Below are 16,731 nucleotides of genomic sequence, written 5' to 3' on the forward strand. Positions count from 1 at the left end.
AATTTGTCTCAATATTTAGGAGTCAATATTCCCAAAACCCTCCATTTGTCTCACTTGACAGTAGTGAAGGGATGGCACTGAGTGCTGACCGAGAAGAAAGCTACCCAAAAGGATGGGAGAAGGTTATGTGGTGTTGATTTCCCCAATTACATGTTAGTTTCATGGGAAGCCTTCTGTCATCCGGGAACAGTGACGTTATCAAACAGGATGAGGAGTCAATCAGACTGAAGCATTGTCAAAGCAAACTAGGAAGTCGAAAATGCTGATTATCACTTTTTAGTCATTTTCCATAGTGCATGATAGCAATTAAGACATACATATGATATCAAATATTATCATATATTTAGGGTGCGATGGTGGCGTAAAGGTAATATCTGGGATGTGTGGCAGTGGTGGGAACTAGCAATCCAGAAGCCCTGGCTAATGATCTGGAGACATGAATTCAAATCCATTCCTGACAACGGTTGCAAATTGAATTCAATTAACAAATCCAGAACATAAAGTTAGTCTCAGTTCATTGATTTGTTGTAAAAACCCATTTGGTTCAGTAATGTCCTTTAGAGAAAGAACTCTGTCATCCTGACCTGATCTGGTCTACATGTAACTCTAGACCCAAACCAATTGGTTCACTCTTAACCGTCCTCTGAACTGGCCGAGCAAACCACTCAGTTCAAGGGCCATTAGGGATGAGCAACAAATGCTGGCCTTACCAGCGATGCCCACATCCCATGGAAGAATGAAGGAAACAAATCCTAAACAAATAAAGCAAAAGTCAATTTTATTTTTAAAATATACGGAAATGTTATCATGAAATAGAGCGAATGACATTCCAGACTTCCAAAGTCAGTTTATCAGGGTCAGAGAGGTTGGTTATCAATGACTGTGACTCAGACGGTGTTACAAATTCAGTTACACTTCACTCAACAAGGCTTGATTCTTACCTTTTTTGAGCAGTGAAAATAATGCTGAAACGGTTGAATGAATTTGATGTGGAATCACTGAACCTTTGCTAATTGCATCTGCAAAAACTGTAACAGCACCTCTTGTGGAAGAGAAGGGCACCTGACTGCAAACTTTTGGATTTCCAGGTTTCATTGCACATGTGCAGGCACCACAAGGTGCTGTTAGTTTTATCCGATTCTGACAGTGATCGTTGAGAATTTTGCCGTCTTTACAAAACAAATTCCCAGCCAATAGAATTTGCTAATAACTTCTCAGCATTTAGCAGCAAGGCTGAGTCTACTGCCACTGGCTATACTGCAGGTTATTAACAAAAGATTAACAAGTGTTCAAGAAAAATCTTGCTTTTTATAAATTTTCTGTATCCAAAACAGTAACGGTTTATTTTTTTTTCCTTTTCTGATATTGATGCTGCGTCTGTGCATGTTTCACATTTTCAGTTTTTATGTCGGATTTTGAGCATGTACTTTTAATTGCTGGAGTTTCACTAGAATTCATTTAGTGGCCTCCGTTATTAACTATCTAGCAAATAACCTTTAGATCAATCCATATAATGGTAAAATATATGAAGGAATATAAGAGGAACAACGTTAATTTAAGCCTGGCTAGTTAAAGCATCAACACCAGTTATCATGAAGTGGTTTGGCATCCGGATGTTTTTGGAATCTCTCAAGAAGTGTGTGGCTGGACCCAAGTGTGCTGCAATGGGATGTTAGGAAGGAGATCCCAGGTGCTTCCTCACAGGCTAGGTAAGCAAATTCAGAGGATAGCCATTCCCAAGGCACTCTTCAACAGTTCTCTGGTAACATAACTCCTGGTGCCCTCTCTTACAACAGTATTAGCATAGGTTTGGGAGAAGGGAACAGCTACAGGGAGCCTGGGAAATTGTTCGCGTGCTTACAGTTATCTTTACTGTCCCTGAGCTTGAGAAACAATAGCAATCAGAATAGGGTTTGTGTGTATGTGTGGTTGCCAAGTGCGAATGAGGGTCAGGTTCAGCCATGTCATTCACATCCACACATATCACACCACAAGGCTCATGTGTGGGCTACCGGGGCATATTGCTCGGATGTTGTTGTTGCTGTGGAACCATATCTTAAGTTATGAAATATTGCTGGAAGGCGATCGTGGAGGGAAAAGCACGGATGTTGAATGATGTCCAAATGCAAGTCAGGTTTCTGTTATTGCCGAAGAACTGACCACCTGGGAACATTGATTTGCTGCACCTGTTTTCACTCTATTATAACCCATGCAGTGTATGATTGAACCCCCATGCCAAAACCCAGCTTGACACCAGGTTGTTGCCTCTATACTGTACATTGGTAAAGCGGTGCTAATTTTTTGTTTTTAAAAATATGGCAGACTTCACATTCTAGCATACCTTTTTTAAAAATAAATTTAGAGTACCCAATTCATTTTTTCCAATTTAGCATGGCCAATCCACCTAGCCAGCACATGTTTGGGTTGTGGGGGCGAAACTCACGCAAACACGGGGAGAATGTGCAAACTCCACACAGACAGTGACCCAGAGCCAGGATTGAAACTGCGACCTCAGTGCCATGAGGCAACAGGGCTAACGCATTACACCACCGTGCTGGCCCTCATTCTGGCATACCTACTGGGCCTTTCAGTAAGGATAAACAGCAACACCTCTTCCACGATAGTCCTTACTACCAGGCTCCCAACTATACTTATACACACACAACTGTGTGGCAAAATTCAGCTCCAACTCCATCTACAAGTTTGTTGATGACACGACCGTAGTAGGTCAGATCTCAAACAACAAAGAGTCAGAACAGGAGGGAGATAGAGAACCTAGTGGCATGGTGCATTGACAACAATCTCTCCCTGAATGTCAGCAAAACTAAGCAGCTGGTCATTGACTTCCGGAAGCAAAGTATTGTACACGCCCTGACTGCATCAATGGTGCCGAGGTGAAGATGGTTAACAGCTTCAAATTTCTAGGTGTGCACATCAGCAACAATCTGTCCTGGTCCATCCACATCGATGCTACAAGCAAGAAAGCACAACAGCACCTATACTTCCTCAGGAATCTAAGGAAATTTGGCATGTCCACATTGACTCTTACCAATTTTCACAATGCACCACAGAAAGCATCCTATCTGGCTGTATCACAGCTTGATATGGCAACTGCTTGACCCAAGACCGTAAGAAACTACAGAAAGTTGTGAGCACAGCCCAGTCCATCTCACGAACCCATCTCCCATCCATTGACTCTGTCTACATCTCCCTTCTCTATTCTCTCTTCCAACCTCTTCCATCGGGAAGAAGATACAAAAGTCTGAGAATGTACACTAACAGATTCAAAAACAGCTTCTTCCCCGCTGTTACCAGACTCCTGAATTATCCTCTTATCGACTGAACTGATTTCTCCACACAACTTCTCTACTGTGTAGCACTGCACTCTGTATGCTTCACCTGATGGTCTGTGTGTATGCATTTACATTGTGTATTTATCATATGTCCTTTGTTTTTCCTGTATGGAATGATCTGTCTGGACTGTATGCAGAGCAATAATTTTGGCTATCCCTTGGTACATGTGACAATAAATCAAAATCTTTCTCCAAAGCATGTGATCAAAAATCAGTGGTTTGAAGTTTCTTTCATGGTGAGAGCAGTCGTTGCTGCGATTATAAATGTCGTTCTGCAATTAGAACCGTAGCACACACAAATATCTCCATCAATTTCATGCTTCTCTACGTTTTTGCTGTGATAAACTGCAAACAATTTTATAAAAGTGATTGCAAATATAAAGAAAGAACTTAAAAATGACTGAATATCAAAACCCATTGATAAAACAAAATGCATACATTGAAATCAGTCTGGCAATGTTGGTATCATATTTGAAAGAAAAAACTTGCATTTCTATAGAACCTTTCATGACCCCAGGATGTCTCAAAGTGCTTTACAATCAGTTAAAGACTTTTGAGTGTAATAACCTTTGGAATGTAGCAACGACAGCAGTCATCTTGGACACATTGTACCAAGATCTTACAAACAGCCATGTAGTAAATTACCAAATAATCTGTGGTTAAGAGATTAACATTGGCCAAGTGATTGGGAGAACTCCCCTGCTCTTCTTGTAATAGTTTAGTGGAATCTTTTACATGCACCTTTTGCATCCTCTGCCCGAGGAGGCTGGCAGAGTATTCATTTAACCTATTGTACAAAAGTTAACACCTCTGACAATGCAGTTCTTCTTCAGCACAACTCCGAGTATCAACGTAAATTGTTTGCTCAGCTCTCTAGAATGGGGCTTGAACCCAAAGCCCGCTGCCTTAGAGGTCAAAGTACTAACACTAAACCACAGATGACGCAAACTGATAAGGGAAATAAAAGAGTTGCACTTATTTGGTGCTTTTCATGACCACTAGATGTCTCAAAGCGCTTTGCAGCCAATAGAGTACTTTATTTTCAAAGTGTGGGCACAGCAAAGTCCCACAAACAGTAAGGTGATAATGACCAAATAATCTGATCATATGATGTTGATTGAGGGATAAACATTTGTCGAGACACCAGTGTTAACTCTCCTGAACCTTTTTGAAACAGCGTCATAGGATTTTTAATGTCAACCCAAATCGGCAGACGGAGACTCGGTTTTGCATCTTATCTGAAGGACAGTACCTCTGACAGGGCCCCTTAGTACTGCACCTTTTTGTGTGAAATTCCTTCGCCACTTCACACATGAACCTATTCACTTCAATCTTTTAAAAAAACTAATATAACACAGCCTATTTTATTTTTTAGTAAACCTGTTGCACTACTCAACTGTGACTCAGTGGTAAGCTAAATAAGTGCTAAATTACAAGGTCCTACTCCAGCGATTTGAGCACATAATCTTGGCTGGCACTTCAGTACTCAATAAGTGGACTATTGGAGATGTTCTACTCTCTCCGTGGACATAAAGGTTTCCATGGCATTGTTAAAAAGGCGAACAGGGGAGTTCTCCCAGTGTATACTGGCCAATATTTTTCCTGTAATCGACACCACAGAAACAAGACTATCTGGTCATGATGACATTACTGTTTGTACAGCCTCACTTGGTGTTGTCTGCGAGGTACTCTACATTACAACATTCCAGAAGTATTTGCCTGTCAATACTGTGTCGGCCTGAGGTCATGAAAGGCACTGTATAAATGGAGCTGAGTTATATTCGACTGGAAACATGAACTCCCTGTTTTTCTCTCTCAACAGTGGTCTGCCACCCTGGGCAAGTGCGTGGGTCAATTCCAGCCCCACATGCCCTGGAGCCACAACACAGGTAAATTAACCAATAATTTGTATCAAAATGCCTAAAATCTTTGGCCCTTGGCTACCCAATAATTACAGTCACCAGGTTTACAAGTTGGTTTCACGATTGACACTCAGGAGGCTGACAGGTTGCAGCCGCATATACACACTGCACTCCCCACACACACCATCCCAGCCAACAAGATGGCAGCAAGATGTGTGACACCAGGCTTCACTGACGAAGGAGGCTGACAGCGACCACCATTCCCTGTTCCTGGGTGCAGGTAGCAGACGTCAGGGCCACCAGCGACACTGCCCGGATCGGCCAACAGTGCCGTAAAAAACTGCATGACCTCCTCAGGGCGGCCAGAGTGAAAAGGCAATAATAATAATCTTTATTATTGTCACAAGTAGGCTTACATCTACACTGCAATGAAGTTACTGTGAAAATCCCCTAGTTGCCACATTCCGGCTCATGTTCGGGTACACCAAGGGGGAATTCAGAATGTCCGATTCACCGAACAGGCACATCTTTTGGGCTTGTTGGACCTGCTGCCCCTGACCGTGGCAGAGCAGAGGGCCCTGGACGTGGCCGAAGGTCCGGATGAAAAGGAGGTCACCAGAGGGTGGAGTTCGGCCGCAGGCGAGCAATTGAAACCTGCTGAGTTGTGGTTCCCCATGACACGTGTGTATAACCCCCCAACACCACCCTCACCCCCACCACCCCCACTCCCCCACCGTCCCGCAGTCTAATCATGCATCTTGTCTTGTCTCTTGCAGGACCTGATGGAGATGGGGTGGGTCCATCTGGTGTCCCCCACTCCCAGCCAGTGCCACAGCCAGAGCCTCTCCCCAACACCCCAACCCCCACCGCCGAGTGAGCCAAGCACTGACGATGAGAGAAGCTCGGACGGCAGCCCTCGACCCGAGACGCAGGACACACCAGGGCTCGAGCCTGAGGATGACACCGATTTCCCATCACAGCTGTCTCCAACACCCTCCACCATCCCAGAAATACTCGCCTCCGTTGGGCACTTTAGTCAAGAGGCACCTGGGACATTGTTGCACACCACATCCGGTACATCACATGGAGGTAGGAATTCCCAAGGAGTCAGGCGGTTGGAGGGCAGACCGATCCCAGGAACTAGCTGCCGTCTAGATGGATTTCAGGCTTCTGGAACAGACAGTCCCGTTGATTGTAGAGATGCAGCCGCAGAGCCAGGAACTACATGAGGGATCGTGGCGAGCATCCAGTACCTGCAGGCGCAGTTGGAGGAGTCCAACTGTGCGCAGGGCAGGAAGTGCTGCCGACCATGCGTGCCACCCAGGCCAACACCCATGGTGCCGTCTGCGGTGGAAGCATTGGGGGTGACGGTTTTGGCTATGGATCAGCATGTCCAAGGCGTGGGGCATTCTGTGCAGGCGCTGGCCGAGGCCCAGGACAGGGCTGCCACCTCACAGGCAACCATGTGCCAGAGCCACCTGGAATTTGTCGTGGCGTTTCTGGCGTGGTCCAGCCACAGCAGCCCATGGCTGGGGATGACAGTGGCATTGCCCAGGCGGGCCTCCAGGACTGGCAGTGTCAGGTGGCGAGGTAGCCTCAGGGGATAGCTCCGCTCACACCCCTGTCCAACGGAGTAGCCCAGGGGCCATCAGGTGATAGAGCCCGTGCCGGTGACTCCCACACGGGAGGTGCTTGAACGCCACAGCACCTCGGACTACCCCACTCCTGTCCCTGTCGCATCTGGTGGGCAGCGGGCAGAACAAGGCAGCACCACGCCACTTAGGACACCCGAGGAGCAGCCGGGCCCATCCGGGCCCGGTCGCTCCAGTAGACAACCGCCAGTGGGGACCCAGGTCACAGGGTGGGAATGACAGCAGGCCGCCTCCACTCCTGCTGTACAATCTGGGAATCCACCAAGATGTAGTGTTGGGGCCCGTAAGGCCGTGTGGTGGTATGATTTGCATAGCTGTCTGCCATTGGTGCAGAACACCGGCTTACCATTGGCCCTGGTTGGTCATGTGCCTCTCGACCGATTGGTTGAGACCAGTCGTGTGACGGCTCTCCAATTGGTCGAGAGACTGAGTTAACCACGCCTCCATACCGAGGTATAAATAGTCAGAACGCCCGGCGGTCGGCCATTTACTGTAGTCGACCGCAGGGCTAACTTCTAGCTTATTAAAGCCTAACTTTTGTACAGCAACTCGTCTTGCGTTCGATTGATGGTTCATCAGGCCGGAAGGTTCGACACCAATAAGTTGGCACAGGTTCAGAGCACAGTTTAGTGATAGGGGCTGGGGCATAAATCAGTATATACGTTGTCACATTAAACATCTGTTCCTGCTGTTTACAGCCTATCTTGGTGCACTGTCAGATGGGTATGAGGAGTGGTCTGGGCTGGCCAGAGAGGGGTTGGGGGGCAGGGGGGAAATGGACAGATGTTGTGGGTGGCCTAGGCTCCCCCCCATGTCCTGCCCATCCTCCCCTCCCCCGCATCCTCCTCGTTGGAGGGGGCCTGCTGTTCATCCTCCTCCTCCAGCATGTCGCCCCTCTGCTGCGCGATGTTGTCAAGGATGCAGCAGGCCACCACGATGCATCTCGAACATTTCAAGAATCGTCAAGTGTGCCAGGATGAAGGCGTTGTGCACACTACCTGGGTATCGGCCGCAGACGTACATGATGTACATGATGGAATCAGTCTGGTAAGCCGGTTCCATTCCCGGCTTGGGTCACTGTCTCTGCGGAGTCAGCACGTTTTCCCCGTCTCTGTGTGGGTTTCCACTGGATGCTCTGATTTCCTCCCACAGTCCAAAGATGTGCAGGTTAGGTGGATTGGCCATGATAAATTGCCCTTAGGTTAGGTGGGGTTGTTCATATGGTCACATATGAGCTGCACGTTCGCTTTCGATTTGTGTAGTGCGGCCTGTCATCTGCAGGTGCCAGTAGGTCACCCCCTGGACCCGGGGCACATCGACAATGATGGAGAACCCCGCTGCCCAGGCATCCTGGTAGGCTCTGTCCACATCGAAATGGATGAATTGAGCCGCCTGAGCATATAGGGCCCCAGGTCCCCACTTGGCGCCTGGAAGGACCCCTGGTGTAGAGGTTCAGAGCGACCATCACCTTGATGACGATGGGGAGTCGGTGTCCTCCCCCTTTCACCCATGGCGCAGGTGTGCCATGATCTGGCAGATATGTAGCATTGGGGGCACGGTAGCACAGTGGTTGGCACAGCTGCTTCGTAGCTCCAGGGTCCCAGGTTCCATTCCCGGCTTGGGTCACTGTCTCTGCGGAGTCTGCACGTTTTCCCCGTCTCTGTGTGGGTTTCCACCGGGTGCTCTGATTTCCTCCCACAGTCCAAAGATGTGCAGGTTAGGTGGATTGGCCATGCTAAATTGCCCTTAGGTTAGGTGGGGTTACTGGGTTACGGGGATAGGGTGGAGGTGTGGGATTAGGTGGGGTGCTCTTTCCAAGAGCCGGTGCAGACTCGATGGGCCAAGTGGCCTCTTTCTGCACTGTAAATTCTATGAAAAATTGTCTCCCTGCTCAGCTGGAGTCTTCGGCAGCATGCCCTGTCTGACAGGGCCTCGCATGACATGCACTGCCGGTACACGCAAGGTCTCCTTGGCACCTCCTCCTCCTCGGCACCTCCTCCTCCTCGGCCTGTTGGACAACTGGCTCTCCATCCTGGATGGCTTCCTCCTTTCCCTCTGTGGAATGATCCGATGCTGCAAGCTCCATTGCTACAGCCTCCTCCTCCTCGAGCAGCGCCAGCTCGTACAGCCGCAGGGCAACCCCAGGATTGTGGCGACTAGGAGGAAGGCCACCATTTCAATATCCATTGTCTGTAGGGGGTGAAAGGCTGACATCTTAGCATGATGTCCCGGGTTGGCACTGCAGATTCTGCCCAGCAGGTACCCAACCATCTCCGCGCCCCTGGCCCCGTCGGTGCCTGGCACCGTGGGGGCCTCTGGCCTTGGTGCCCCTCCCTGATGCCAGGGATACCACTGGCTGGCACTGCCCTTGCCAGCGGTACACGTTGCGGCCCTCACTTGCGCCATCCCCCCCATAGAGTCTACAGTGGGCGCTGCCCTGTGTGGGCCACCTGATGCCCCACCGGCGGGTGGTGGCCGGGTGGGAGGTCGGAGGCACCCATAGGGCCGATGCCACTCTGCAGAACCAGTGGCCAAAGCGGATGGTCAATGGAATGCACAGCAAGATGGCTGCCGAGCAGGCCACGGCAATAGCGGTCCGTGCCAGGACGCCACTCCAGTCCTGTGAGGCAACTAGGAAGGGGTCACCCCAGCCACTCGGCCTGTTTCCCCGTCAACACCCCTCAGGCACTGGCAGGGCCCCCAACCAGCCCGGCCAGTGTCCAGCCCGGCAGCACACAGTCTCTTCTCTCTGTGTTCTACCTCCTCTCTCTCCCTCATCAGCCACCACACCGGTTTCGCGATTTTTAGAAGCACAAGTGAACCGCGCCATCAGGAACGCGGCCCATCGGAGGCAGAGAATCGCAGAGGCCCCGGAGAATACTATGTAAGGCCTGCTAATGATATGCAGACCGTGTTTACTGTACACACGTTCTGGACCGCATTGATGTGCTGTCGACGTGACGGAGAATTGCGATTTGTCGTCAAATCAGAGCCCGCCGTGATTTTGTCGTCGGAACCTATTCTCCGCCCAATCACCTTTCTTGATTTTGGCATCAGCCAACGGAGAATCCCGTCCATGAGTTCACAAACTGCTTACCTGAATCATCTACTAAGCTGCATTCCTAACACCCTGATACTACATTCTTACCAGCAGTGTCTTGTCTGTCGCCGTTTTAGACAAGCAACTAGGGAGGGGTAATTAATGAGTAAAAAAAAAAGCAAAATTGTCGCCCATAAATAATTAAATAGCTTTAAATTATTCTTGTGTAATTATGTGTACGTAAAGCCCACATAAACTCCATGAGGATTAAATAAATGTCTTCTCACTTCACCTACTGCAAACATTGCACTGCAGGAAGAAACCACTAGGTGGAGTCGAAATTCCTTTTATACATATGAGTACATTCATTGTGCATTTTTAGAAACTTGTACGGTCCAAATGGCTTAGATCCTCCTTCAACCAAAGCACCTAACAGTTGAAGGTGTGTAAGTACCATTGTTTGTGTGGGAACAGAGGTAAATAAGAAAAGTTATTTCCTAAATATTAATTGTGCTACATTTAATTGTATAAATTATTAATTACTACTTTCATAACATCCTGTAAACCAGTTGTTGCAAATGCTGGCACATCAGAATTACAAATCAAAAAATGGGCAAAACACATAATATCAGTCATGAAAATCTTAAAGACAATAATGGAAGGTTAGGCTTTGGATTCCTACAGTTAAATGCTGCAGAGCCCTCTTACTCTAAGCTTTCTCTTGACATGATTGTCATTGTTGTGAGGAAAGGTACTGAAAGCAAGAATAACAACAGGTAGAGAGCAGAACAATGGAAAGACACAGAAAGGAACAACATCTGAGGAAGTCAAAGGAGCTACACCTGGTGGGGGCATACATAGGGAGTAAACCCTGACGTACACACAAAGACACACACACACATATACACATACACGCACATACATATGGGGAGAAACATAACTCAAACCCTGCAAACACACACACAAATGGAATAAACCCTGACACAGATGCACATATACACAGGGAGAAATACCTGAGAGACACACACGGAATAAAACCTGACACACACATTAACAGGGACAAATACCTGAGAGACACACATGGGATAAACCTCGACACACACACACAGGGACAAACATCTGAGAGAAGAAACACATGGGATAAACCTCAACTCAGACACACATGGAATAAAACCTGGCACAGAGGAGACAGTAACATAGAACTGTACAGCACAGTACAGGCCCTTCGGCCCATGATGTTGTATTGCCACTGGACTGGTGAAGCAGAGACCGGTTCAAATCCCGCCACTGCAGATGGTGAAATTTGAATTTGATAAAAATCTATGAAAAGTCTAATGATTGTCATAGAAACCCATCTGGTTCACTAATGTCCTTTAGGGAAGGAAATCTGCCATCCTTACCTGGTCTGGTGTACATGTGACTCCAGATCAACAGTAACATGCTTGACTCTGGACTGTCCCCCCAAGGGCAATTAGGGAGGGTCAATAAATGCTGGCACAGCCTGCCACTTCCATGTGCCATGAACAAATAAAAACAAATTAAAAGACACACACAGGTACAAATACCTAAGACACATACAGGGAATACACCCTGACAGACAGACAGACACACAGCTGGGGCAAGACCTGTGAGACACACAGAAAGAGAGCAATACCTGGGAGGCATGGAACACCTGAGACACACACACAGCTGGGGCAACACCTGTGAGACACACAGATAGAGAGCAACACCTGGGCGACAGGGAAGACCTGAGACACACACACAGCTGGGGAAACATCCGTGAGACACACAGATAGAGAGCAACACCTGGGCGACAGGGAACACCTGAGACACACACACACAGCTGGGGCAACACCTGTGAGACACACAGATAGAGAGCAACACCTGGGCGACAGGGAACACCTGAGACACACACACACAGCTGGGGCAACACCTGTGAGACACACAGATAGAGAGCAACACCTGGGCGACAGGGAACACCTGAGACACACACACAGCTGGGGCAACATCCGTGAGACACACAGATAGAGAGCAACACCTGGGCGACAGGGAAGACCTGAGACACACACACAGCTGGGGCAACATCCGTGAGACACACAGATAGAGAGCAACACCTGGGCGACAGGGAACACCTGAAACACACACACCGGGGTCGATACCTGAGTGACGTAGAGCGGGTAATGACTAATATCGAAAGGTTAGAAAATGAAACAAAATAAAGGAAGTGTATGCGTGCGTGAGGTGTGTGTGTGTGAGAGAGAATCTCCTTCAGCGAGAAGAGGAAGGGAGGGTAGCGGCGGTGAGGGCGGAGACTGGAGGGGCTGACAGACACTTGAGGAACTGTGATAATGGTGTGAGCGGAGAGAGTGATCTCTGCTGTGTGTCACTCAACCGAGCAGAAACTCCAATAAAGAGCCCAGCTGCCGGGGGAGGAAAGAGATGGAGAAATGGTCGAGAAACTCCCAGAAGAAATAGCGTGGAGATGAATTAAAAAAGGGAAAATTGGGAGAAACGATTTTTAAAAAAGAGCTGGGTAAAGAAGGGACGAGAAGGGGGAAATAGAAAACCTTGGGAACTGCCCCGGTTGCATCCTGTCGCGGCAGACAGCACTGTGTGAGGGAGGAGAGAGGGAGGAGAGAGTGCCTACCTGGACTATCTCTCAGAGGTTGCCCTCCACCCCCAGCCCAGGCAGCACAGCCAGCTACACACCTGTCCGCTTTGTATGGTTCTGACATGAAATGAAGCTCAGGAATGGAAGTGTTTTAACAGTGCTCACCCTGGGGGCATTTCTTTCCGTGTCTTGGTTCGCATCCCGGCTGAATCTGAAAGGTATGTGAAGCATTTATTTCTCTGTCTCTCCCTCTGGGTACATGGGTGACAGGCGGCAGCTTCAAACTGCACCTGCACCAGTTTGTTGGGGACCAGTTTTTCACAGAAACGATTCGCAGACTGGGTTCATTTCAAAATGTTGAGTTTTAAATGTGAAAAAGAACAGCAGGGATTATGGTTACATTTACGCGAACGGCATTTATTCCTCCCCAAACCTGTAACAATAATGCTAAACAACGGACATCTCTGTCCATTGCATTGGGAAGTCTCTGACCCCAGCAGCTGGACCCCGGTGTTTTGGCAGGTGTGTGTGTGTGGGGGTTCAGCAAAGAGACAGAAACACAGACAGGCGAGCAGGTTCAGCAAGTCAGGTCTGCTTTTTAAACAGAGCTATGGGGCCAACACTCAAAAGAATGAATAAGGCTAGTTTTTACATTCATTGGGAGATTACTCACTAATCCGGAGGGCAAAACAAATAGTAGTAGCAGTTTTTGAATTTTATAAAACAAGTTATACCCGTTGAACGAAGAGCCTGATAACTCGTTCTGTGTGTTCTGCCTTTTCTGAGTGCTGGGAAGTAGCTTAACTGTCCTCATCTAGTTTCATTTCAGTGTATTTGCCTGGGCTGGAGATGCAATGCTACACTGTTGTACAGTTAAATACTGGACCTCCACTTAGACTGCTTATGGCATTGATTCAGAATGCTCTGCTTCGGGCACTAGCAAGGGAAGAACTGCCTTTTACAGGTGCGAGAGAGAGCACTGTATTGAGCCGATGAACGTTTGATTTACTGTCGGTCGTTATATCAAAAAATTCAGCAGTATTTAGAATTGCTTTGTGCAGATTGAAAGATTGAAAAGCATTTACTTTTTTGTTAGAGAGCCCGCGGAGGAAACCTCCGCCCAGATTTTCAGAGGGATTGATTGGCTGTGCAATGTACTGCTGCGATGGTATTATGTCAAGTTACAAAGTCACGGCAGTTTTATTTTGAAGTCACTATATCTGTAGCGTGGTTTCGGATTTTGTACCCACGGCTTTGACCTCAGGTTAACTGTGAAATACGCCACTGCTTTGAAATACACATCTCGGGTAGATTTCCCTCCATTCCACCTGGGTGCTAATGTGGCAGGGTAAAGCCTGCATCCTTAAACAGTGCCCCGCCTCGTTTAAAGAGGGGGGGGGGGGGGGCATCTTGTGAAGGACAAATAAGCATTTATTTTGTGTTGCTAACTCTAACTGAAGAACTGCATGTGAAAAGTGCAGAGAGGGGAAACTAGTTCAACTTCAGAACAACCAAGTTGACATTCAAAATTATGTCTATCCAGACAGAGTGCAATCTCAGCCCAGCAAATGCATGATGGCTTCCTTGCCTTTACCAAGTGAAACTCACCCAGGTCCCACCTTCCTTAGTTTGCGACCATGCAGCAATGAATTATTTCCCTGACGGTCAGGTCCAGGGGGCAGTCCTGAGGGGAGGTGGAGCTCTGGCCATCTAGTTCCTCCTGGGTTAAACTTGTAGCAAGGATTTTCCCACGCGATTTTCATTTTTCTTTCTCTCCTAGATGTCGTCCCTACAAGTTAAATTATACTTCTTATAAGGAGTTGTTTGTTTTATATCTACTGTCCCACTGATTTATTCCGGCCCTTGCTCCAAGACCACTGGAGCCCTTTTCAAAGCAGGTTCCACAACTGACTGGAAATCACAGCAAAATCAGGAGTAACGACTGGATAGCAGGTTACCCAAGAATGGCCTGCACAAGATTTTTGTTTCAAATGGGAAAGGTATTCTACAGATAATGCTGGGGTTTTCACTCACCAGGGATCATTCCCATCTTTGGACTGTATCATTCCCAGGAATGCGACCTGGAATTCACTCTTTGTTGGGCTACATTTGGAAAGAGCCAGCAGCAAGAACAACAATAAGAGTTATTATATATAGAGAGAGAGAGAGAGAGGGAGAAGTGAAAATTCCAGACCATTCTGATGGAAAGGTCATCAATCTGAGAACATTGAACTTTGAAGACAAAAGAGCAAATGCTGGGAAATCTCAGCAGGTCTGGCAGCACCTGTAGGGAGAGAAAGGAGCTAATGTTTCGAGTCCAGATGACCCTTTGTTAAAGCTCCCCTAGCTTTGACATGTATTGGTCAGTGACTGTGTACACTGGTGCTGTTACATACAAATATGTATATTGGTGGAACTATGTACAGTTATACATAGGTATCCCTATGCGCATCTCACCACACCGGCTGTATGTTGTTTAAGGAGGGTGGGGGGAGTCAGGGTGTTGGTTGTATGGGAGAGGTGAAGACTGGAGAGTGGAAAAGCTTGTAGGTGTTGTGGTGGGAGGGGTGGTCAGGGGGCGGGGGAGGAGGATGGCTGGGGGCACTTCTGGCCCACATTAAGGAGTTCTTCTGAGCGACCCAATTGCTGCAGCTACCAAGTTTCCTGGAGTACAGGAAACCAACTGGCCACAGTGAAACCTGCAAAACATGTTCAATTTAAGGCTAGAACATATTTGAAATTTCAACACACTTCTAGAGAATGAGTTGACTGCTTGACCCTTGTCCAGTCTGAATAAAACCCAGATGTTCCAAAGTCAACTTTCTGAGATCCTTCATTTTTTGGCTATTTAACAGCCCTGTGCACCCAGTCCCACTTGTCCACCCACTTACCATGTTAAAATTTCCCCCTGATGTGCGTCTGCTTTGTATTGCCATAAGGACGCCTTGCTGACAACTAACTAAAGGAAACAGTTCTTTGTACAAAGAGGAATCATGGTTACAAACAGCCCAATCACAGTAGCACAGTGGATAGCACTGTTGTGTCACAGAGTCAGGGTCCCAGGTTTGATTTCCGCTTGGGTCACTGTCTGTGCGAAGTCTGCATGTTCTCCCCATGTCTGTGTGGGTTTCCTCCCACAAGTGCTGAAAGACGTGCTCATTAGGTGAATTGGACATTCTGAATTCTCCCTCAGTGTACCCGAACAGGCGCCGGAATGTGGCTTCTAGGGGATTTGCACAATAACTTCATTGCAGTGTTTCTGTAAGCCCACTTGTGATAATAATAAAGATTATTATTATTATTAGTTCAGATCATGTCAGGCCATAGAGTATTATGAAAAATTCTGTGAATGGCCAGAATTGGAAATTTCAGGGATAGAGTCATGGGTTTTACAGCACAGAAAGAGGACATTTGTTCTATCATGTCTGCACCAGCCATCAAACACCTATCTATTCTAATCCCATTGGGAACATAGACATAGAATTTACAGTGTAGAAGGAGGCCATTTGGCCCATCGAGTCCACATCGGAAAGCCCAACCCAACTAAGCCCACACCTCCATCCTATCCCCACAACCAGTAACCCCACCTAACCTTTTTGAACAGTATCGGCAATTTAGTATGGCTAATCCACCTAATCTGCACATTTTTGGAATGTGGGAGGAAGCCGGAGAATCCAGAGGAAATCCGCGCAGACACGGGGAGAACGTGCAGACTCCGCGCAGACAGTGACCCAGCGGGGAATTGAACCTGGGACCCTGGAGCTGTGAAGCAACTGTGCTACATTTATCAAATTGAAATTACCCAGAAGAACCCGACCCTTGCCTTGGAAATTCATCCCTTAAATTTAAATAAACTGGGTGTAATCTAATTACTTCTGTGGTTTATTTTACTTTCATCATTTTATTCAAGATTTTGAACTAAATTTTATACAGAGCTTTAAGTCTAACACAGAGGCAGCTATGGGTCTTGTAGTACCCATTTGCTAGGTGTTATGCGGCCAGGCCAATAAAGGTTCGAAGATGAGAGGCGGAAGTAAGAAGTATGTGTTTTCACTATCTGCAACTTGTGAGTCTGGGCAGATTATGGAATGTGGGAGAAGTGTGAAGAGAGAAGTGGTATGCTAATGCCCTTATCAGGGTGCCCACGACTTCAGTGATTCTCTGTTCCATGTTGGCCAACACTGTCGCCTCTCTTGGGTGTTAAAACATGCAG

General features: G+C 47.5%; 1 protein-coding gene across 1 annotated transcript in view; it reads left to right on the forward strand.

Annotated features, from left to right (window-relative positions):
• Positions 1–12,214: 12,214 nt before the first annotated feature.
• Positions 12,215–16,731, forward strand: part of LOC119963399 (alpha-1,3-mannosyl-glycoprotein 4-beta-N-acetylglucosaminyltransferase B-like) — a 300,546-nt gene continuing 296,029 nt past the window's right edge. The window contains exon 1 of the mRNA XM_038792464.1: positions 12,215–12,736. Coding sequence (XP_038648392.1) covers positions 12,646–12,736 — 91 coding nt within the window. The 5' untranslated portion in view covers positions 12,215–12,645. The remainder of the gene's footprint in view (positions 12,737–16,731) is intronic.

Source organism: Scyliorhinus canicula, chromosome 3, assembly GCF_902713615.1.
Source record: "Scyliorhinus canicula chromosome 3, sScyCan1.1, whole genome shotgun sequence".
NCBI classification, from domain to species: Eukaryota; Metazoa; Chordata; class Chondrichthyes; order Carcharhiniformes; family Scyliorhinidae; genus Scyliorhinus; species Scyliorhinus canicula.